Here is a 22,765-nt window from a genome sequence, read left to right as displayed (position 1 = left end):
CCATCTTGCAGGGAGCCAGTTTATTAAACACATCCAGCCTAAAAAAGGTCTCCGCAGGAAGTCTACACCATCAACTGTTTAATTGTTAATTTAATGAAAAAGTTTTATTTGTAATGTGGAACCCTGGCTGTGTTGTGCACAGCACCTCTCTGCTCTCATCCAGTATTCATATCTGTTTATGTGGCAGGCTGAATCTTGTACAAACAGCGAGTGGAGCTGAACAGCCCTGCCTCTCCCTCCCATCAATATTCACCAACGCTAGCCAAGTGCTGGGAACAGCTGGTCTTACATTAATTAGTTTAAAGTATTTATTTCACCCATCCTCAGAGCAGATTGAGCAAAAACATTGGAGATTATTTCAAGCATCTGCAAATGCCCTGGAAACATCTCTGCGCCAAAAGTCGAGTGTTAGGATTCACAGTTTAGGTTTGTAATTTGAGGAACGTTTTTTTTTTTTTCCTTTTTTGAGAGGGGAAGACGGTGAAATATGCACCGCTGGTCCGTGGAGAGAGTAAACAACCTTTCTCCTTTTTCAGATGGAGTTCACTCCTGTTGATTAATTAGAATGGATGGTTGCCTAATGGATTAAAATTTGTTTATAATTTGACTTCATAAAAATAATGAATTGCCTACTTTTAAGAAGCCACTCCTGTGGTAATTTGTTTTGTTTGGTGCAGTCCTGTCTGCATTTTGAGGTGGGCGTCTGGGTGGAAATATAAAATGCACTCTCCTTATACAGTGGCACAACATGAAAGTCCCATTTTATCTCAATAAAATAGCTAATCAAAGATCAAAAGCATTACAGTTGGCTCCAGCTCAGGTTGATATAGATGTATTGCATGCATTATATGCATGCATCACCCACCTCCAATAAAATCACCATAACAACTAGAGACGTTAGTAGACCTCGGGGAAAGGTCTGCTGTTGTAGCTTTGTAATTGATTTGTACTGTAGGCACTTTGTCCCTTATTTAGTGTTGGCATTAATCATAAATCATTGCTTTAACAAACTCCGGCTTCCCACTCAGCAGGCCTCCCCTCCAACACAATGTTGGATCACACAGAATATTTGATGGCTTTGTTGCAGGGGAAACAACCTGTCATGCTCTGGGAAAAGCAAACAGCGTGTTTTGTTCGACAGACTCCAACTACAGTACAGCACCCCTTGTCAGATAACATTTCCACCAGGAGCTATGCATAAATACGGGCATTAAAAAAAAAAAAAAAAAAGGAAATGGGAAGCTAATAAGTGGCTAATTTAATCAATATAATCAAAACTAGCTTAATGAAACTCAAATGTAAATTCCAGTGGAACACGATCTAGATCTGTGGCTTCTGAGCTTCTAATGTTATTGCCCCCAAACCCCCCCCCTCCCTCTTTTTCTCTGTGCCTGGCTGCAAATGCTGGCATGTGTTTGCATGTTTATTTCTCACCATTGCTCCAGAATCATTGACTTCAACTTAATTACAGCGACAGGCGTTGGAGTGATGGGGGCCGGTGGAATGGAGTACTCTGTTTCCAGGTGATATTTCTCCACTAGCAAGGCTGCCAACAGCAGCTGTGACAGCCTCTTGTGCTTACCGTACGGTAAAGGTACAGTTAAGGCCCCCGACTATGAAATACTGTGTGGAAAAACACTCGCAGGTCACCCCTGTCACAAATAACATTTCATGCACAACTGTTTCGGCGGATAATAGGAGCCACAAATAAAAATGGGACGCTGTAAATACAATGCATTCTGAATGAAATGCCATAATTTAAAACAACGCCCCCCCCCTCCCTCCTCTCTCCGTCCTCCTCCTCCACCCTGCTCTCAATAGCTGCAGAGGGAGTCCTTGACAGTGTGCTAGCAATGATGAATCACCTATCCAGTTAATTTTCTCACTCCTCATGTGTTGTGCTGCTAAAACAGGGGCCCAGGAATTGACTTGACAAACTATGAATGTAAAAAATATCACTTGGAGGGATCTGGGCTTATCTCCAATTTACATGTTATTAGATTTGTGTTGCAAGCGGCACTTGGACCTAGCAAAGCTGAGGCAAAAAAGATGGGGCACATGATAACCAGAGATAAAACATGTCTAAAACCCACTTGAAAGCCTTTGAAATATTTGATGGAAAGTCACAGGGAGCGGAGAGAAGCAGAGGAAACTGGCCTGATTTAAAATGTGACAGACACACATTGCAATCTGTGGTAAATCTAGAAGAAACCTTGGGAAATTTAGCTGCAATCTCTGGATAAATAGCTGTAATTGACCTTGGGAGTTGAAAATGTGCCATATGTTTCTGGTTCCTGTGTTTGAAACTGGGTCCCTCAGGACATTTCAGCTGAGTCCTCACACGAAGGCAGTGCGAGCTGGAGAGGGGAGGAAGATACAGAAAGACACACAAAGAGAGGGAGAGAAAGAGGACGAGAGGGATGCCAGGAAGGAGAGATAGATGGCTGAAGACAGAAGATGGATGGATGGATAGATAGGTGAGGCAGAGTCTGAGGAAGAGGAGGCTGGAATAGAATGGGTGTGTAGAGAATGAGAGACTGACAGAGAGGAAGAGAGATAGGGGAGAGAAGGGGGGAAAGAGAGAGGGAGAGCAGAGGTACATTTGGCCGGCCAGTCAGTGTGATATATTGACAGGTGAAGCCTTTGTCCTTGCAAACCTGTGTTCCTCCCAGCAGGAGAACTGAATGCTAAACCTGGAGGTTGTCAGTGCAGCCAACACAAAGCAAGCCACTGCTTTTCACTGCACAATTACATTTGATTTGACCTGCCAGGGCTGCGGAGAAACCAGCCTCCTTCAAATGGAGTAGTTATGACCTCTCGGACAGCCATTAGCAGCTAACACAGCATTATTCCACCTGCACTTAAAGCGCTGGATTTGGAAAATCTTGTCAAGGGAAATATCTGTCTTCTGGTACAAATGCAGTGATGCAGAGCTGAGCAAAAAAAAAGAAAAAAGTAGTTGCATGCAATTTGAGCACTTTAAAAAAACATGAGCCCAGCTTATCTTGCAAATGATGTCGGCACTCTGGAGGGTCTTTCAGGCAAAATAAATTCAGCTTTAACTGTGTGATAGTTTTAAACAAGAGCTCTTAGAGTATGTCACAGGCTTATTTTGATAAATGTAGATATTATTTTGCGTCTCTTGTTTGTAAATTGCAACATCTGCACACTTGTGAAAGCAGGTTTCCAAGTGTTAACAAAGGTTGACATTAATGTTCTCAGTAGGGAAGGGCAATTTAAGTCATTAAATTATTATTGAACACACCAACCCCACAAAAAAAATAAAACAAGCGAAAATGCAGGTAGGGGTTAGCTTTAGCTGTTAGCTGTATACCATGCAGGATTTTCGGTTACTGTTTTCTAGCCAAAGTGAAAGTAAAAGCCAACCTCAGATTCCCTCTTGCTTGGCATTTCGCCTTGCTATATTTGTGTCTTTTTCTGCACCGTGTCTCCAGGATGACTGCTGTTTATGGTCTGGCACCTGGTAGCTACAGTTTTATAAAGCCCCAACCTCACCTGAGCGCTGTGGCGTAACACACCCATAAACATCCTGAGCACAGAAAATAAGAGGAGAATAAGGAAATACAGGCAGAGGGAAGAGTCTCTGCAGAAAAATAAACTGCCACACACTTCTAGTGGGTCATAAGTAATGATTTAGAGGGATTACTTGTGTTTGAGCCTGTCTTGTATTTTAGGAAAATCTTGCATTGTATTCCTTTAATGTTGTATAGTTTTAGTGCGTTCTTATCCCCAAGACGTCAAATACTGCTGCTTTGTCATGCCCCTCAGTGTGATATTGATGCTGAAGGCGCCCTTTAGCTTCTTTATGAGACGCAAAAAGCTGTCACCTAACGCTAATGTGGCAATGGTTAACGCTGAGAGACTATCGTAGTCCACGCAGGGTGGGTGGTCAAACAAAACCGGACTTTCACTCAGGAGACCACAGTTCGTGTCCAGTGTGAAACCAAATGTCAATGTTGTTTTAACGTAACATTAAAAACATGATCTTTTTAAAAACACCTAACCAAGTAGTTTTGTTCAATCAAAAAGACGTATCACGTGAACACATTAACCACGTGGTACAGTTTGTTTCAGCTCTGTGGCCTTCGCATCGCTATAAGACGCTGAGGGGGCGTGACAATTCGTCTGTATTTGATGGCTGGGAATGAGAGCGTGTTGATAGCTTATACTGCACATTCACTTTGTTTATTTTGTCAAAATACTTCCAACTGTCACTCTTGGTCGCCATTCTGCCTGTAACATTAGATTGACTGATGTCAGACTGGAAAAGCTTAACGTTATCTGCAAGGTAATCTAAGATAGCAGCTAAATCACTTCACCATGTCCAAAAAATGTAAACTTATAATAAAGAACAGGGTCATTTTATATATATTATACATATATGTTTTCCAGTTACAAAGCCAGGAAAGAAATGTGGTTACTCTGGACACTGAACAAATACTGAAGTCCAAATCTAGGGCTGCAATTAGTCATTATTTTCATTATCAATTAATCTGATGATTAATTTCATGAGTAGCTGATTAATCGTTTGGTCTATAAAAATGTGTTTCCTAGTGCCCAAAGCAACATCTTCAAATTGCTTCTTTGGTCCAACCAACAGTCCAAAACCAAAAGACTCTTCAATTACTGTAATAAATGACAGAAAAAAACAGCTAATCTCTATTTAAGAAGCTAGAACCAGCAATTCTTGGACATTTTTACTTAAAAAAGAACTGAAACGATTAATCGATTATCAAAATAGTTGGCGATAAATATTCTTTTAAACAATGAACTCATTAATTGACTAATCATCGCAGCCCATCTCTAGTATTCACAGCATCTGTATATAAAAACCATACATGACAGCATATACTCTACTGGAGTGTAGGCACACTTACAGGACATACTGTGAGAGTGTGTGTGTGTGATGAATCCATACAATACAAATTCCTTTAGAATGACTATCACCTGCATATGTTCTGCATGTGTGTGTAATGTCCTGTGTACACTGCGAAGAAAGAGAAAACACACGTACGCAGATGTATGCAAACAAAAACTCCTCAAACACGCACACACACACACGCTTTCATTACACACATGCACAGCACACACACTAATGTGCCCTCATCACATTTAAGCTAATTTCCTTTTCATCACGGAGAGAGGAAAATGAGTGTTTGCCCCATCCCTGCTGGGGGACAAAGTCAAGAGCCCCGGTCGGTTTGGGCTAGATTAACAGGTAACATTTGGCTCCCACTCTCTTATCACAGCATGAAAATCAAACCGCGTGTTTTCCTCTATCGCTCTCTCTTTCTCCCCTCCCTAATGTTCCCTTCACTTAGAGATGAAATCGCTTGCTGCACAAACCCATTTGGAGAGAGGAGAGAAGGTGAGCGGGATAATCAGGCTGGCCACTGGGCCGTGTTTCCTAAATGCTCTCCAAAACATTACTGTGCACAGGCATAAAATTAGCGCCGGGACCTTAAAATGTTGACATTTAGCATGACTTTTTGGAGAGTGACACCCTCATATTTTCTTGTAGGATATCATTAAATTTCAACTGCCCTATGGCTGTGCCTTTCCATTAATAACCAATTCAGTGTGTCACTTCTCCCTCTCTCCCACTCCCTCTCTTGCCACCTTTTTAAAGTAATGAGTCCATTGCTTTGCCTTAATAAATTGAATCGTATTCTCAAGGCCACATGAAGATAGAGCCACAGATGGACAGGCTGCATGGAGGAAATAACCATAAATCCTTTACTGTCAGAGAGGCAGTCTGAGGTGACAAAAGAAGACAATCGCAATGCTCAATTGGGATCACATCGAGATCACAAAAGACACAGTTAAAGGTTGATTCTCTCTGTTAAAACCGCCTTTTCCTGGCGTGGATAAAGAGAGTTTTTTCCATCGCTTTCACTGCTGAGAAAACAGCAGCTAATGATTAAATGTACCAATCCAATCATGCATGATTAGAAACTGACAGATGACTGTCTTTAATACTCTGCAATGTACGTTATGTATAACACAAGCACAGCAGAGAAAATTATGAACTACAAATTGTGTTTTTGGAGCATAGATTAGAATATTACGGCGCAAACAATTAAAATCGATTTCATCATTTGTTTAACTGTTAGCTGGAAAAAAAGAGGGAGGGAGAAAGAGAGAGAAGGGGAGAGGAATGGAAACAGAGAGCAAGAGGCAAGGGAGCAGAATCCGTGTTGACTTCCATTCAGGAGGAAGATATCTTGTCTTTTTATGCGGCCCATGTCATATTTATTGCATAAAGGTCAGAGTGTTCATTTGTTCAAAGTCAGCGTTTTCCCTCTCTCCTCTCCTCCATGTAATAAATGCAGGGGCTATGTCATTATCGGACCTCTGAGGATTACAGGCTTGGCTGACTGTGATGACTGCATAAAAGCATACAGGACTTTTGTTTCTGCCAGCGCACACCTTCAAATGAGCTCTTAAAGCGAACAGTAGTGGAGACAAAATGGCATTTTGTAGAGAGACGATCACAGTTAGAATGGTCGAAACCGAACGGGGCGAGGTGATTAAAGGTGAGAGATCGCGCCGCTAAATCCATGACCTTAGTTTTTTAAGTCGAGCCGGGAGGGGCGAGGAAAAAATAAACTTGGGGGCTCAGAAAAGAAAATGACAGCCGGGCAGACTTGAATACATTTTTGTAATTCACCTACTGACTATGAGCCCGAACTGTCAAGAAGATAATACTCGCAGAAGGACATTACAGTGAGGCACTTTGAAGGTGTTTGGATTGTCTTTGCATATTGACCTCCGTTGACCGGGTCCGTTTATTGACAGAAGAATCCCAGAGATTAAATTGGCCTCAACTATTGATTGGGTATTTTGCCTGAATCATTCCCATTTCAGAGGGGGATCATTTGTACTGTACACCCCACTAATCTCTCTGACCCACTAATCATCAAGCCATTTATTTCACACTCTTTGTTTAGTTCTCCTTTGTTTAGCATTTATTAATTCATTAGAGCAACTTCTCATGCAGCTTAACTTAGACAGTGACTGGGGAGTCCTGTTTCTACCCGATAGCAATGTGCATTCCAGTAAAAATATGCCACCGAATATGCACCCAACATCACAATACACATGCCAATTACATATTGATAATTAAGCATTCAAACAAACAAACAGAGAGGAAATCCCCCGTAATCACCAGGTTTTAATGGAACAAGTATTAGCTTGGTGTGGTTGGCCAGATAGCCTGCTGCTAGATCAGAGCGTTGCTGGGTTTGGGAGAGGAGGAGGGGGGGTAAAGGGAGACACATTGGTGTCATTGCCTGGCATTGCAATCCTACAGGGAGAGGCTATGCCGTTCTGTTGCTGCTGAACGAGCGTCGACGAAAGGCTGGCGCTAATCCAGACTGGATATACTGAGCTGCTTTTAAATGAAGATGAAAGAACAAAAGAGGAAATGGGAAATGTAAACTTTAAAAGGCCTGGCTTAGGAGCACTTGCTCTATGGCTGCCTGGTGGAGAAGCTCAAAAATGGATGCAAATCCATTAGTAGTCCCGGTTTCACAGTTATAAAAATACTTAAGGGGTTTTAATAGGAGCGACGTGTTAAACGTGTGGAAATCTGTTTTGATAACATTATTCATAACACTGGCTTTGCGCTGTGTGAATTAATAACACTTCATTTACAGACGGAAGAAAGCTGGCATGGTATTTCCAGTTAAAGAGATTAATTTTTAAACACCTAATTGACAGGCTGGGGTTAGGCAGGATAAGCAACAGACTATAAGGCTGCAGCTGCAAAGTCAAGGTGACTGGAATACTCAGAGAAAGGCTTTCAAAAAGCAGAATAGAGAGCAGAGAGGGAGGGAGTGAAGAGAATTAGTCCTCAAGCACTTTTCCCTCCGCCCCCTATTCTTCCTCTCTTTATTAGGAATGATTTACTTTCTCAGTGAAAGGATATAAAAGCTCAAGTATAGCGGCGTAATTATCGCAGAGTGAAAATTTAAAGGTTTGACTCACAATGTCCTCAAGTCAGCGAGCAGACTGCCAGACGATAAGAGTGACTGTGTTCAACACTCGGCATCCAATTGGTTGTGTTTTATGGGCTTTGCCAAGGAAGAGCACACAAACAGCACTCGGCTCTGCAAGTCTGTAAACATGATGGACTGTGGCAAACTACTAGGGCTGGTGTTTACCTTGGCAGAGCCTGGCCCTGGCATGTCGGCAGCATCACTTAATTACTGTTTACATGTAAATATTAAATTATACAAACAACCCCACAGAATGTCTCCAAAAGTACAGAAATACATATTCAGGGTCAACCTTATCTGTCTGCAACAGTTGCCACTGCTAAGATACGAATTGTTTTGAATCGCAAATTTTTTCCGGCATTGTACATAATCTTCATAATTGTTTAATGCTGTTGTCCAAGGGCATTCGGGTAAATATGTTCCCATAATCTGCATAATAGCAGATGCTCAGATATGTAAAACGCACCTTGTGTTCTCAGAGGGGGGAAAAAAGAAGGTTATTGTTCAAAACAGTTTTATCAGGAGTAAGGACTGTGATCATTAATGTCTCCAGTCAAGACCGAGAGATGATTGCTTTGATTGCAGACCTGTTTTCCTGACAGTCCGGAGCGGCATATATAGTAGAGCACTGGTGCCTACTGTGCATCTCTGGTATGGCTGAGTAAAGCACTTGTTCATTTGCAGTGAAGGGTAACATGAAACAGGCCTCAGCCTTCTGATGGACAGGGAGATTTCACCTTCGCCAGTGAATGATAATGCATTATTAAATTTGCCTCTCTGCTCACTAGATACACTTAGCTGACCACAGCATATTTATCTCCCCATCCGAGGCTCACGTCTTGGCAGGAGAAAGCATTCTGTCACTTTTGAGGCATTTCAAAGATTAAAAAGAACCTCTCTCTTTTCAACGTCCCTAAAAGCATCCCCCCTTTTCAGTGAAATGTGATTAGCAGGAGATGGTGTCACGCAATGGAACATTCATGAGGGGGAGAACAAATATCCAAATGAACTCCCATGTCCTCGAGGAATAGCCCCTCTCTGCACCATCAGCAATCTCTCTCACATGGGCTGGGGAAATTTGATTGATCCTCTATTGAATTATTTTTTTGCACTCTTTCATTTCAACGGGACGCACTGACAAGTTGTTTGATCATAAAGCATTATTGTCTGCCAAGTCACATTTCAGGGTTGTGATGGCTAATGATCTTGCCTCCTGACTTAGGGAAAGTCAGGTAGTCAGCATGTGTTTGAAGCTCGCAACGCCAAGGACATCGGGAGGACTGAACAAAACACTATGCATTAAAGTCAGAAAGATGAAGAGAAGGAGCTTACACTGAACATATCAAACTTTTAATGATACTGTACGGAGATACCATCAATGTCAGTGAAATATTTACGCCGCAGAAAGAGCGCGCAGCTGATGCCGAAAACTTTTGCCTGACCCAAAGTCCCCTAACTTCCTCTTTATCATTGCAAATGCTTATGCAAAGGAGGAGCAGAACAAAGACTACAAAGGCTGGAAATCACTTTTTTGCCTTTTTCATCTTTTTCAAAATATATCCCCTTCTCTGCATGAGCCCATCAGCGTCCACAGGTCCTTGCCCAAAGCAGCTGAATGTAATAGACTGTGACACTGGTACCTGCTCCGCTTCATCATTCAAACTGTAAACTGGGACTGCAGACGGTGCACAGTGCACCAGCCACTGGACATCAAGGCAGCATCCTGACAAAGGAAAGGCGTGGCAAGTCAGCTTTGTCCACTGTGGTCACAGCGGTGCCTAAGGCATGATTGCTCAGTTCTCTACTTGTATTAATAGTAGTAGGACTTCTACTTGTAATGTGATGTGACATATACCCATTTTACTAACTTCACATCTGCTTACTTCTTGTCATACAGTAACGTTACCTTTGCCTCTGATCTTAGTGATTAAAGTGCTAATTTAGTTATTTCATTTTTCACAGTTAGTGTTGTACATATTATTGATAGAGTTAACTGTTCCTTTTTTATATAGTGTTTATTAACACTTTAATTGCGAGGTTAGCCTGACAGCTAGCCTAGCTCGCTACAAATTTATAAGGGCAGTCAGCTCTACAGAGCTTTACTGCTCGCTTTTGCAAGAGGGTGTTTGTCAGCCACTTTAATATTTTTGGAAGCTCTTCAAAGAAGAGTCATAACGACGGTATGTTAGCTAAGCTCTGTAAATCAGGCTGATGTTGGTGCTACACTGAGTGACTTGCTAACGCCGCTAGCAAATGGTTATCTAAGACACTGAGGTGATTATGAATCTGATCAAAAACACTATATTCAAAAATGAAAGGTAAATACTAACAAAACAATATGTACAGAGCTGACTGTTAAAAGTTAAGTAAAATTAAGTTAGTCATAGTAACAGCCTACTGTAGAGTGGACAGAAAGCAAAGAGACAAAACGTTTCACAGTTAGCTTTATAACTAACACACTGTTTTTGCTGCATTTACTAGGGATGCACCGATTTATCGGCTGCACATTGGTATTGGTTGATATTCGCTTCGGTGACTGCCATCAGCCTATCGTCAAACAAGATGACATTCACCAGTTGAGGTGGCTGATCTGTGGCTTTTCTGTTGTGTCACATCAAATTTGCACAGGCTAAAAAGCAGAGCTCAAGACTAATGGAGTTCTGGGGCGTCGGTAGAGTAGTGGACAGTCCCAGCGCCCCATGTACAGGGGCACTGCCTCACTGCAGCGGCCACGGGTTTGATTCCAGCCTGCGGCCCTTTGCTGCATGTCACTCCCCACTCTCTCTCTCTCTTCCCATTTCAAACTCTGTCCTGTACATTAAAAGGGAAAAAAACCCATAAAAATAATCTTTAAAAAAAAAAAAGACTAATGGGAGTTCTGTTGTCCTGGGGAGAAAATCACGTCACGAAGGGACGCAGTAAAGTCACCATCCATGCATCAAGGAATGCACTCTACTGTTTGCCTTGATAATGCTACATTATGAACAACAAATCAGTGTTCATGTCAGCAGTAGGAGAGCTACTAATGTTAGCTGTTAGCAGCCAGCCTTAACTAACAACTGAAGGAGGTTGGATTGCGGTAAATTATGATATGTTCAAACTCTATTCAGTAAAAAATACCATTGGGCAAAGGTAAACTATAACAATCTCATGATGTGTTCAAATGTAATCTTGTAAAATGTAGATTTTGGTGAGAAACTTGAATAAATTCAGTTTTTTTGAAGAAGAAGAAATTTGTTAATGTTTTTACAGTAATATAAAATGGGTATTGGAGAGGGGATTATGATTTGTTATATATGCAGTAAAAATGCTTTTGAATCAGTTATTTTTACTTTTTTCAAGGATGTTTTTCATGCTACAGTTTATACGAAAGGTTGTTTCATAAATTTGTATGACTGAATTTGTGCTTTTTCAACCGTAGTTAATGAAGGACTGATTGACTTTAAAACAGCAACAACAACAACAAACCTATCTGTATCTCTATTGGCTATTGGCCATATTGTTATTATAAACACGGGTATCAGTTTCTGTGTTGTCCCAGAATTTTACAATCTGTGCATCCCCCGTATTTACCATTTGTTTTGTTACATAGTGTTTTTGATCATTCTCACAATCACCTCAGTGGACAACCATCGGCTAACTTAAGTCATGAAGTGAAGCACCAATGTGTAGCACCTGATTTTTGGAGCTTAGCTATAGGTAAGGTCGCTACGGCTCTTTGTTACAATTGATGCTTGGAAGAGCTGCCAAAAAATTAAAGCTTACATCGTCTTGCAAAAGCGAGTCATAAATATAAAGATGCTTTTCTTCACTGTAGCAGCCAGATAGGCTGCTTAAAGACTGAGGTGATGACCAAAATGATCAAAAACACTATATACAAACACAAACAACCAATACTGTCAACAACAGGTACAAAGCAAACTGTGAAAGATGAAGAAGTGTTAACTAACATAAGGAGGAAAAAGCATTTTGATCACTAAGTTGGAGCTGGAGTGCTGACAGCAAGATGTGAAGTCAGTAAAACATCACACTACATTGTGCAGAGTTGAGAGCAGGTACAAAAGGATGCACCACTAGGTGAGATAACACACCACAAGCATCCATTTGTGCTTGGGAGGACATTATGAGTGCATCTCCTGTTGTGTCAACAAGGATATATAACGTTTACCAGGGAAGCGCCAATATCATATTACCAGTGAATCACCCGCTTTTAAAATATGGTTTACAGAATCAGTTTACACACCGTAGCTGCCTCCGACTCTGCTGTCAGGCGTTTTAGCTCTGCGTAAAAGAGATGTGGCATGTTTAACTGCAGTGGGAGGGCTGAGGTAAAGTGGTGAAATTTGTTGTTGGCAAAATGCTTAAACTGCCACATGGTATTTACAGAAAACTCTTATACTTTCGACGTACATACATATGGCTTGTGTTTCAAACACCTTCTCCCCGAGGAAATAAAATGATGTCAAGTGTTTGATGTCCAAAGTGAGTTTACAGCCAAAGGCTTCCGTACCTTTCAAATTTCCCCTTGTTTGTCAGCTACCTGCTGTTTCACGAGACAGAGGCTTGTCGGAAGCTATCGCCACAGACTTTCTGTTTGAAGCAATTCAATTAGTCACATGTGAGATAACACTTAGCTTTCTACTCGCCTTTTTTCCTCACACAGCATCTAATCTGCTCTTTTTTTTTTCTCGGGCAAAATTTGGACAAAAAATAATCAAGTTCAAACAACAGCCCCCCAAAAAAAACTACCATCTGGTTGCTCTGCACTGGGTGACACAACTTTGGAAATGGTCTTTTTTAGACAACAACAAACAGCCTTTGTCCTTCATCAGCAGAGATGACATGAAAAAGATGAGACATGTTCATAGGATATGAGTGATGTGACATTATAGTGGCTGTCTCTGAGGTGTCTGGCTATTTAAATAGCTTCCATATGAGCCGGGGCACTGCATCCTTCCTCTGCGCCCACTGTGCTCTCTTCTAAGAGTGCATTGCAAGAGATTAATTTAATGCTCTGCCAGGATCATAAAGATCAAACAAGTGGAGAGATATCATTAAACCATTGGAATGTTATCTCATTTATCTAAACAAACTGATGCGATGAACAAGCCTAATTAAAAAGCTCACTATAAACAAAGCTTCGGATGGCGAGGCCTCACCCCTCTTTAACAATGGAACACATTTATTTTATTAATCTAATGCATCATGTATCATATCATTACAGTTCAATATATCTATCATTAATTTTATTCCCTTCACTTAAAGCTTTTATTGGAATTACTTTGGTTATTAGTTGGTTCTAATGTATTGGTTACCTCTGAATCTGGCTGCTACAATCTCTCTTATCTCGCTGCATAAACCTGTGCATGTTATTCAAATTGCCTCATTTATTATGATAGCTTCCTCATGTAAATTGTGCTGACTGCTCGCCCTTGCACAGTCCTCATTAGACTAATGAAAACCTTCAAACGAAAAAACTAAACAACCTGCCAAATAAAGGTCTGGGGTTATTATGAAAATTACAACTGTGGGAGCCGGGAGAAGCTCTCTTCATTAATTCATGCTCAGCAAATTGGTAACTAATTTAGTTGCACTCCTCTGCATTAATGGGTTATTTTATAAAAATGTTTTCCACAGCCCGAGACCTCTGGTGCACACACTGGAGAGCTCAGAATCCTAATCAAGTCCAGTGACATATTAGGAATTGACAATCTCAAAGATAATGCAGCGCGTGTTTGCGGCTAGATGTGTGTGGGTCAACTAGCTAGAATTGGTGTGGATTGCCGGGTCATTTGCTTTCTCCTCTAATATTGCGGAGAAATTACAGTCCATTTGTGTTGATTATCTGAGTATGGAGGAGGCACTTCAGTTAAGAAGTAAGATTTCTGCTACTGAGGAAACATTCAGTTGATTTAGTGTGTGGATACTTGGTTAAATCGCCTTCTATCTCTGTTTGCGTTGCTCTGTTTGCCTGCCTCTCTTTTCTCGTCTCACACACACACACACACATGCAAACACACACACACATGCAGACAGTTAGACAGTTTGTGACCCATAAATTCAGCTCATGATCCTGCTAATTATTACTATTCACTGCTTCACACCCTGTGAGTGAAGGTCTAACACTGATCTTCACGTCAGCCCAGCCAACAGGGAACATACAGCCCAATGATTTCCATAGTGGTTTTAATATCATTATCAGCCTCACCCCACCCTGTCTCACCCAGTACAGCACAGCACACCCCGCCTCTGCTCCGCTCAAAACCAACAGAGAATACTAAAATCTATTATTTGCTTCATTTTGTATTTAATCCGCCACGCTCAGTAGATTTCTATCTTTTTTCTTTGCTTTTCCTTTTTTTTTGTCTTTACAAGTGCGGCGAAATTGTAACGTAATAATACCAGCAATTAATAATAAAAACATTTACTCTGCACAAAGTGACTGAGGGTCAGAATTTTGAATATTTTTCCCAGAGTTCACAGCTAATGGGGATGATAGGAAAAGCACATGTCAGCAAGTCTTCTGCTTTATAAAAATGGCTCATTATATATATGTGTATATATAGATATATGTATGTATATATACACACACACAATATTATTTTTTTACCACATATCTCGACATCGTTATTGCGACAACACTGTAGGGTTGACTTTAAGTGCTCTCACAAAATATTTACACATTGACATTTTTGATAAATATTCATCAGTAATGAGGATTAAGTGGGTAAAGGCGATTAATAAAACAGCTAGAGTAGTCTGGTGAGTTCAGAAAATTACATCACTTTACTGCAATGTCGCCTTTAAAACCAGGAAAAGACAACACAACCTTACTATCACAACTAATTAAAATAAATAAATAAACTGCTGTGTGTTATTAATCGAGTGTAACCAAGTCCAGTTCAGAGGGGTCCACTGTGTCCAAGACAGGCTGCCATAGTTTGATAAATCCCTCCATATTGTCATGAAGGGTGTAAGTCAGTTTGTCAAGAGGGATAGTTCTTCAAATTTAAGACTTTTAAAGAGCTTTAATACCACCACATATGAAATTTAAGACCAAACCTTTACACATATATCTATATATATATATATGTGTGTGTGTGTGTGTGTGTGTGTGTGTGTGTGTAAAAGCACTGATGTCAGTTCAAAATGAGCAGCAAAGAAAAATGACAACAGTTGGGTGAGTTTAAGTTTGACAAAATCTCATCGCTGTCATAGATGATATATTTATAGCAATTTTAGGTCTGTCTAATAATTGTAGACAGTCATTGGCTCTGTCAGGCTGGAGAAATTTTCGCGGTGATGTGACCGAAAATATTTGTCGAAACTGAATTTAAAACATTGTAAGAGTTTTTAAGGGCTTATATTAAGAAAACTTAATTTAAGACACTTTAAGGAGCTGTAGACACCCTGATATACAGTGTAGGTTTGTAGGTATATGTATAAAATTTTGATTTAAAAAAATTAGAAAATCATCACAACGCAAAATCTGTGAAAATCTAATAATACAAAACCTATTTCATTAGTTGCATTGTTTCACGTCTTTCTAATTATTAGTTTTTTTCTGTTAAAAGAATAATATTCTGGGCTAATCTCAACTCCACTGTAACTGAACAGTGTCCTACTGCAGTGAAGGAAAAAAATCAGAGCAAAAAATGGCTTAAAAAATGATCCGAGCCTTTTAAAACATGCAGGTATTATTGTAGAATATTACTAAAAACAATCCACTTCATCTACAGGTTATATCTAAAAGAGATTGCTCTTAAACACAATCAAAGCATGTGTCATACGAGGGCTGACATGTGCTGTAAATGTAAAGCATCTGCAGCGACATCCAACCAGGAACAGTGATTCCACTGACAAGCAAAATATGTGCAGCATTTCATCCAAACATTCACACAAATCAACTCATATTCACACTTGTACAGGTTACCTCTTCTTAAGTGCATATTTGATTTGAAGTCTCAGTCTTAAAGGGTTTGACTGGCTACATCAGGGGTTATTGTCACAGTGACACCATCTATAACTGAGATAAACTGAAAGCAGGAAGAATAAAAAGGTCGACTACAAATCCTGCCAAAGGCTCAAAACATTTCTCAAATTGTATTATCAATATTTACAGCCTTCGAAGATCTCCAAGTTCTATAAATGTCAAGTGTTTTTTCAATGAAAATACACACACACACAAGGTTTTCTTTTAGATTATATTTTCAGTTAAAAAATGAGTGTTATCTTCCACTCCAATTGCTGCACAAAAGTTGATTACACTTGAAGGCACCCTGACCAACACTAGTGTCACAAAGCTGCTCTGCCTTTGGTGACACATTAACCAAATGTCTCCACTGTTAGCTCAGTGGGTCCTCCTGCCTCCGCTGATTCTGTGTTATTAACTTTTCTGCAGATTTACAAAACCTGCTCCACTCTACTTAAACCGTCGAGCCTTTGTGTTTGTTACCAGACGTGATTCTCAGGATTACAACTTATATTATCGGCTGCTAGAGCAGAGCCGGTCCAGTAGAGCACAAATGTAGTATTCAGTCAGTTGTTGCTCATAACATCTGTCATTTTCATACATTGTGAACACTGAATGGAAGGAAAAGCTAATTATATATCCTTAACTTAAATGTGTAGAGTGTGTTTTAAGAAGAAATAAAATCACAGTTTTGCAGCGTGCATAGTGGAGATCCTTCACAGCATTTGGTGTATCATGAAACCGTACTCACCTTTGTCAGTGTGCATCCTCTTTACTTCATGGCTCATGTCGTGGGCCAGGTCTCCCTCTTTAGGCCCAGGCGGGATGTTGGGGGACAGACCTAGCAGAGCGTGGTTCATGGACAGGCCATTGTGGTGTATCGCTGGAGAGAGGATGAGAAAACATGAGTGGCGTTAGGGACATTACCGGGAAGACGTATTCCTACTCCGTCTTTGTGAAATTTAGACAACACAGCGACAATCTGCACGGCACATTCGCATGTTTTCTTCACCATTTCTCTGTGTGACAAACGTACGTATCCTGTCTGAGGAGCTTTCTGTGTGGGCTGGGGAGCTGGACACACTGCTGCTGCGGTGGGACGATGGGTGACTGCCCGGCCTCCTGTGGTCTTCTAAGGAAGGAGCAGGGGAGGGACTGTCCGGCACACGTTCCTGAAACCCCAGCAGCGCCAGAAACACACAAACCAAAAATAAATATCCTATGCAGACTGAAGCGTTGCAGCACAGGAAGGAGGAAGTTGCTGTGTTATAACATCACTGCTTTCTGTTTTAAAATTTACCTTTATAACAGAGGTGACCATTCTGGAGGGCAGGCTCTGGCCCTGTGCTGCGGCGGCCATGTTTGCAATGGTGCTGAGGTGGTTCATCTGGCTCATCGCCATGGTGACAGAGGCTGGGGGCAGGCTGACTGGGATCAGGGGGTGTGGCATCATCATGAAGGGGAGTTCCAGGCCTGAGACACATGAAGAGGTCGTTGGTTACCCAATGATGCGTATTATGAGTGAGATATTCACAGGGGAAACTTCTGAGGCTCTGGCCCGAAAACTCAAAACCTGCTGCTGTTAATTCAGCAATCAGTAATTCCCACCACTGAGATACCCTTTAAAAATGGTGTCCAATAACACTAAAGCTTTACACCGCCGTCCATTAGGACAAAAAAAACCGGAATGATTCAAATTAATCGCTTCTCGGGTATCTTTCCATGTTAACATAATACACATAAATGTTTTACAACATACGTTAATAATAGATACTACTGCAATAATAATAAAGAAAACGGCGATGATAACTATATACACAGTCATTCAAAGACCAAAGTTTACAGAGCAATAAATATGCATCAATTATTCTATGATGAATAAAAAGGGCACATTATGTAAATTGTCTCAATATTTACATATAAAAAAATATCTCTGTAAAAACAAAGGCAATCTTGAAAGCCATTACCCAAATGACTAGTTAAATGTGCTAATGACAAACAAGTACCGTCAGACCACAGTATGGCAATGACTTTAGGCTAATTATAGCAGCCTATATTCCAGACCGGAGAGGAGAAGAAGAGCAGAGCGAGACTAAAAAGACACTTTCAGCTCCGCACAATAATGGGATTCTCCATTTCTTTCTTTTTTATATGCACACAAATTATTCCATTACAACATCAGAGATGTCTTACAAATGTTTTAAATTATTCAATTGCTGTCTGGCAATGGACGCCTAATTGGGAAAATTGAAGACATTAGCAGTCCGAAAATGTAAAGAACGTCTTATAAAGATACCATAGGGGGTTAGTAGTTAGTCAAACTGTGGCCCTGCACTGTGCTTCTGAATGGCTTAATGAAAACAAGCCAACTTTCAAAGGACATGAGCGCAGACAGAAGGTCAAAGCTAGGTGTCTGTACCCCCCCCCCTACCTCAACCACGGCTACCCCCTCCTTCCTCCCCCTCTGCTCTATGGGGACTTTGAACTGGCAGGATCAAAAGTGACTGGGAACAGTTTGGTCTCATTCCTCCGCCACTCAGATGCTTTTCCTCAAATGCTTTAAAGAAAACCTCATAGACACTATTGGATCTGATTGAGCCTCTCTGTTGATTTTTCACTCCTTTTTTTCTCTTTTTCTTGGCAGCCCTGTTCAAGGTAAAAAAAAAAAAAAAAAAAGAAATGCTGTGTGAAAGAAAGAGAGAGGAGAGAAAAAAAGATACTGCGCTACAGAAAGCTGATCCACAAAACAACTTCACTCTTCTTTTTCTGACAAAACATCAGTAGCCAAAGGGCAAGGAGATCTGCATGGCGACGCCTCTAAAGAGAAGGACACTGGTTGAAAAATGAAAGGACATGAGAAGTACTCCTCTCTGTCATTCCCCTCCTTCTAAAAGAAGCATTGATTTCCATAAGAAAGATGGCATGCAGTTTCTCAGTGGCGAGTATTCCCAAACAATATAAAGCAGCGGAGATTAAAGAAAGGCGGAAGCCAAGCAGCACCTTGTATCAGCGCCTCTGCTGTAGCTCAGACTGAATCAATTACCACTCAGCAGGCTAAGCTCAATTAAAAAACACCACAGAGGGCCTGATTGCGGGGGTACTTACTGTAGGACAACATGGGGAGGTTTAGGCTACCTATCAGCCTTTCAAGGCCACTCAAGGGCCAGAGTGAAGAGACTTATTCTGCCTTTGAGGTGGATACATTACACCCATTCAATCAAACGCAGCTATGCATAAAGGCGCATGGACTTGAGTGGCCAAATTTCCACAATCATCAAAAATGTTGGATTTTTACTTCAGTTATATCTCGTATTTGATGGCGTATGGACTTCGGTGATGTCTCCCCACCTGACAGACAGCCTGGTGGGGAAACACTGGACCTCTGTTCGCTCTAAGTGGTATTAGTCTCGCTTTCAGTGCCTGTCCAGCCCCTTTCATGTCACCCCGTCCCAAAGCGGTGTTTCTCCCATAAAGGCCCATTCAGGCTACTGTAGGGGAATGTGCCACAGACCAACAAGGGTTCACCAAATCCCTTTATTTGCCGCTGAAAGGAGCCAGGTGAGGAGGATATTGGTTTATTCAAGGAATCTGGCATTTTTGCAAGACAGTTAAGTGTTTTTTGGTTTCATTCATATGCAATCCCGTCCCATTTGCTCCGTTTACTCTCGCTGAATAACGGCAGCACACATGCCTGACTAATTCTTAACTTGGTGATGATAATGCGCAAGGATTTTTTTTATGTGTTTCTTTCCCAAAAACAGAATCAACAAACATTAGTCAGACTCATTAATCACCAAGATATTGTGTAGATATTCCAGTGGGCAAAGCGTTAGAAACATATTTGTCAGTTTGTGTTTATCTCTGATACAGAAGTTCAGACCTGATGAGAGGTGAATTCCCACAAGCGCCCCCCCCTCTCCCTCCTGAAGGGCATAAACAATGCATTTGGAGTAATTTACCTGAAGTAAGCCTGAGGGACCCGCAAAGGTGAACTCCTATTTACCATCATTAAAACTACAAATCACTTAATACCAATATAAACAGCTCAGCTATTATGTCGTGCAGTGCTCGGGAGTTCACGCATGGATAAGCAAAGATCTGAATCGCGGAGGATGAATTGAATGAATTAAAACAGCCCTCGGTAACAGCATGATTAAAAAGCTGTTACATCAGAACCAAACCGCACGGCTGACGGTAAGGTCCGACACTTAAAAGCATCGCGCAGAGAAAAAAAAAAAGAAAAGATTGAATGTTGAATGCTTTAAAATGATTAAAAAGAGAGCAGTAATTTATTTTGATGACAGAAATGATAACCTGCGGTGATTTGTGCAGCAGTTAATCTTCATCTAAACAGGACTTCAGCCTTTCTGGACATCTAACCCTACGGAGGAAAATAAGAAAAAAGGGAACTAAGCCATTGTCATTGAAAATGGTACGGAGGTAGCAGCCAGCCCCTTACCCTTAACTCTGTTGTGGACAGATTTCCCCTGACAAAAATTAAACTAGCTCCTACTTGGCACTTTATTATCTCTTCAACTGAATGATTTATTGTTTGTGGAGCGAAAGAACCAAAGAGAGGGGGAAGATTACATTTCCAGCCAAAGCTCAGGCCTGATCTCGTTTTTTACTCCCTCTGTCCAGGAAAAAAGCTCCCGACAAACAATAATGTCAGCTGTAATTGATCGGAGGTCGCCGGCTGGGCCTGCAGTAAAAGCGCACTATTTAAGCGACAATCGGCCCCGCGCTCTTCAGACGCTGGCTAATGAAGCTGTCTGTCTGGGCTATTTACCTTCTCTTAAATGGAAGGGGAGAGATGTACTGTAAGAGACAGGGCTGGAGAGGATCTGCCTCTCGCTCCCGTGAAATAGGACCTGCACATGCCTCAGGAATGTATAATTGGTTGGCGCAGCCAAAGCTGGGGATCCGGTGCTAATTAAATGACTTGTTTAAAGCCTATCTGTCTTTGTTTGGGAGGCTCTGGGCTTCAGAACAATGCATTGTAAATGCTGTTGTCAAACAAACATTCCTGGTTATCCTTTGATTTGAATTGAACAAGACAAAGGGCTGATTTGCTCAGCGCTAAGCCTTTGGTTTTCATGGCGTTGAGATATTTTTTCCCTCTTCTGATCTGTCAAACTGAACAGGACCATTCCAGTCAAGCAGCTAAATGAACTGACTGACTGCACAATGCATATGCAGTCCGCCCGCTGCAAAACAATCTCAGTTTTCCTCCTAATTGCGCTTGTAAAATGCCCCCATGTCGTGTATGTATTTCTCCAACAAAGGTGAGACGGCGGTGCACACACATGGAAGGTCTTTGTTGTGGTCGTATCAAGGATTTGCACACCAGTCCCAAAAGGAAATGAATGGCTCATGAAAAAGTGTCTGTCATGCGGCAAGACATTTAGAGGTCTCTCCATAGCACTAATCAGCTATTCATCTTTACTATAACTATTAATCTCCTCCAAAATCAGAAAGCCCTGCCACGTGAGATGGAGGGAGCCTTATAGCCATTAGATCAAACATAAGACACAGCCTCCATAAATATGTTGTCTGGCATCGCGGTGCCACTTTACACAACGCGAACGCATACATATGCACAGGAACTGCTCCCACATTCACACACACAGGCGCACACACACATGCAAACAAGAAAAAAACAGACACACACAGATGGCAGGTTCAGTCAAGGCTGGTGAGTCCTGTTTCTCATTAAAATGGGGGGAGAGAGGAAGGTATTGAGCTTTGATGTAGCCACCCACAGCCCCTCGGTGTCATTGAATGAAACTTTGAAGCCTTTTGTGTTTACGCAGTTAATGTTGATAATAAAGCAAACATCTTGCCTTTGTTAAATACCTGCTGTACACTCACGTATGCGAACACACACGCACACACACAAATGGACACATAAAAAGAATAAATCTCGCGGTAACAAGGAGGTAAACATGAAAACATACAGACAATGATGCCGTATAGATAACTGTGTATAGGTACGTGGAGCCAGCCAAACATTAAAACACATGCAAACAATATCCTTTACATTCCAAGAGCCATGATGATTGGACACATTTCAAGCTAATTCACATCAACAAACAAAATGTGTTTTGCATGCCAGGATAAAGAGATACACTTTCCAATGATTCAGGTGGGCAAAGATTTCCTGCCAAGATGCCTAATGTAATGTAATGTAAGAGAAACCATGATAAGAAAACATTTCTGGTTTGATGAGGTAACATAATTGCTTTCCTACCCAAACCACCCGAGTATAACATGTGGTAGAAATTATCAAGGAGACAGACAGAGGTGTTTGTCCTTTAAGTGTATAAAATCTAAAGCAGGCAACTTTTATAGGATAATTCAAATCCTCGCCTCTAATGGCACGCATTCCTTATGAAAATTGAAAGATCAATCATCTCTGTGACAGATCTGTTGTAAAAAAAAAAAGTTCTTCCCATCTTTGAGGAGAAATGCTGCACACGTCTCGCCGCCACCCCCACCCTCACTCGCCCCTGTTTTAGCTGTCTATTTGTCTCTTTGCTGAAAATGTTAACGAACAGGGCAATAATCAAGCCATATGCTTGCATGTGGCAAATCTCATTACAGTAAATGACCTTTACCAACCAATGCCAACATCCTTGTGCTTGATAACACAGAGCGTATAAAGTGGGGGAGACAATGGTGGGTTTAGTTAACACAATCATGCACATGGCTGGGGGTGGCCAGGACGGCCAGGCCTTCAGGACACATTAGCAAACACTGTTCGCTTCTCTAA

At 41.2% G+C, this 22,765-nt stretch overlaps 1 protein-coding gene across 8 annotated transcripts in view; it reads right to left on the bottom strand.

The window, feature by feature from the left end:
- dachd (dachshund d) overlaps positions 1–22,765 on the bottom strand; it is a 122,090-nt gene that overhangs the window by 15,323 nt on the left and 84,002 nt on the right. For 3 of the 8 annotated variants that reach the window (XM_049593592.1, XM_049593600.1, XM_049593594.1), the window contains exons 4-6: positions 17,295–17,466; positions 17,006–17,175; positions 16,745–16,876 (exon numbers count right to left, since the gene is read on the bottom strand). In XM_049593592.1, coding sequence (XP_049449549.1) covers positions 16,745–16,876; positions 17,006–17,175; positions 17,295–17,466 — 474 coding nt within the window. Of the gene's footprint in view, positions 1–16,744; positions 16,877–17,005; positions 17,176–17,293; positions 17,467–22,765 lie in introns of all 8 variants that reach the window. The other 5 variants (XM_049593595.1, XM_049593597.1, XM_049593596.1 and 2 more) reach the window with 3 other exon arrangements.

Source organism: Epinephelus fuscoguttatus, linkage group LG13 (assembly GCF_011397635.1).
Source record: "Epinephelus fuscoguttatus linkage group LG13, E.fuscoguttatus.final_Chr_v1".
Classification (NCBI taxonomy): domain Eukaryota; kingdom Metazoa; phylum Chordata; class Actinopteri; order Perciformes; family Serranidae; genus Epinephelus; species Epinephelus fuscoguttatus.
This window is presented reverse-complemented; position numbering and strand designations above follow the sequence as displayed.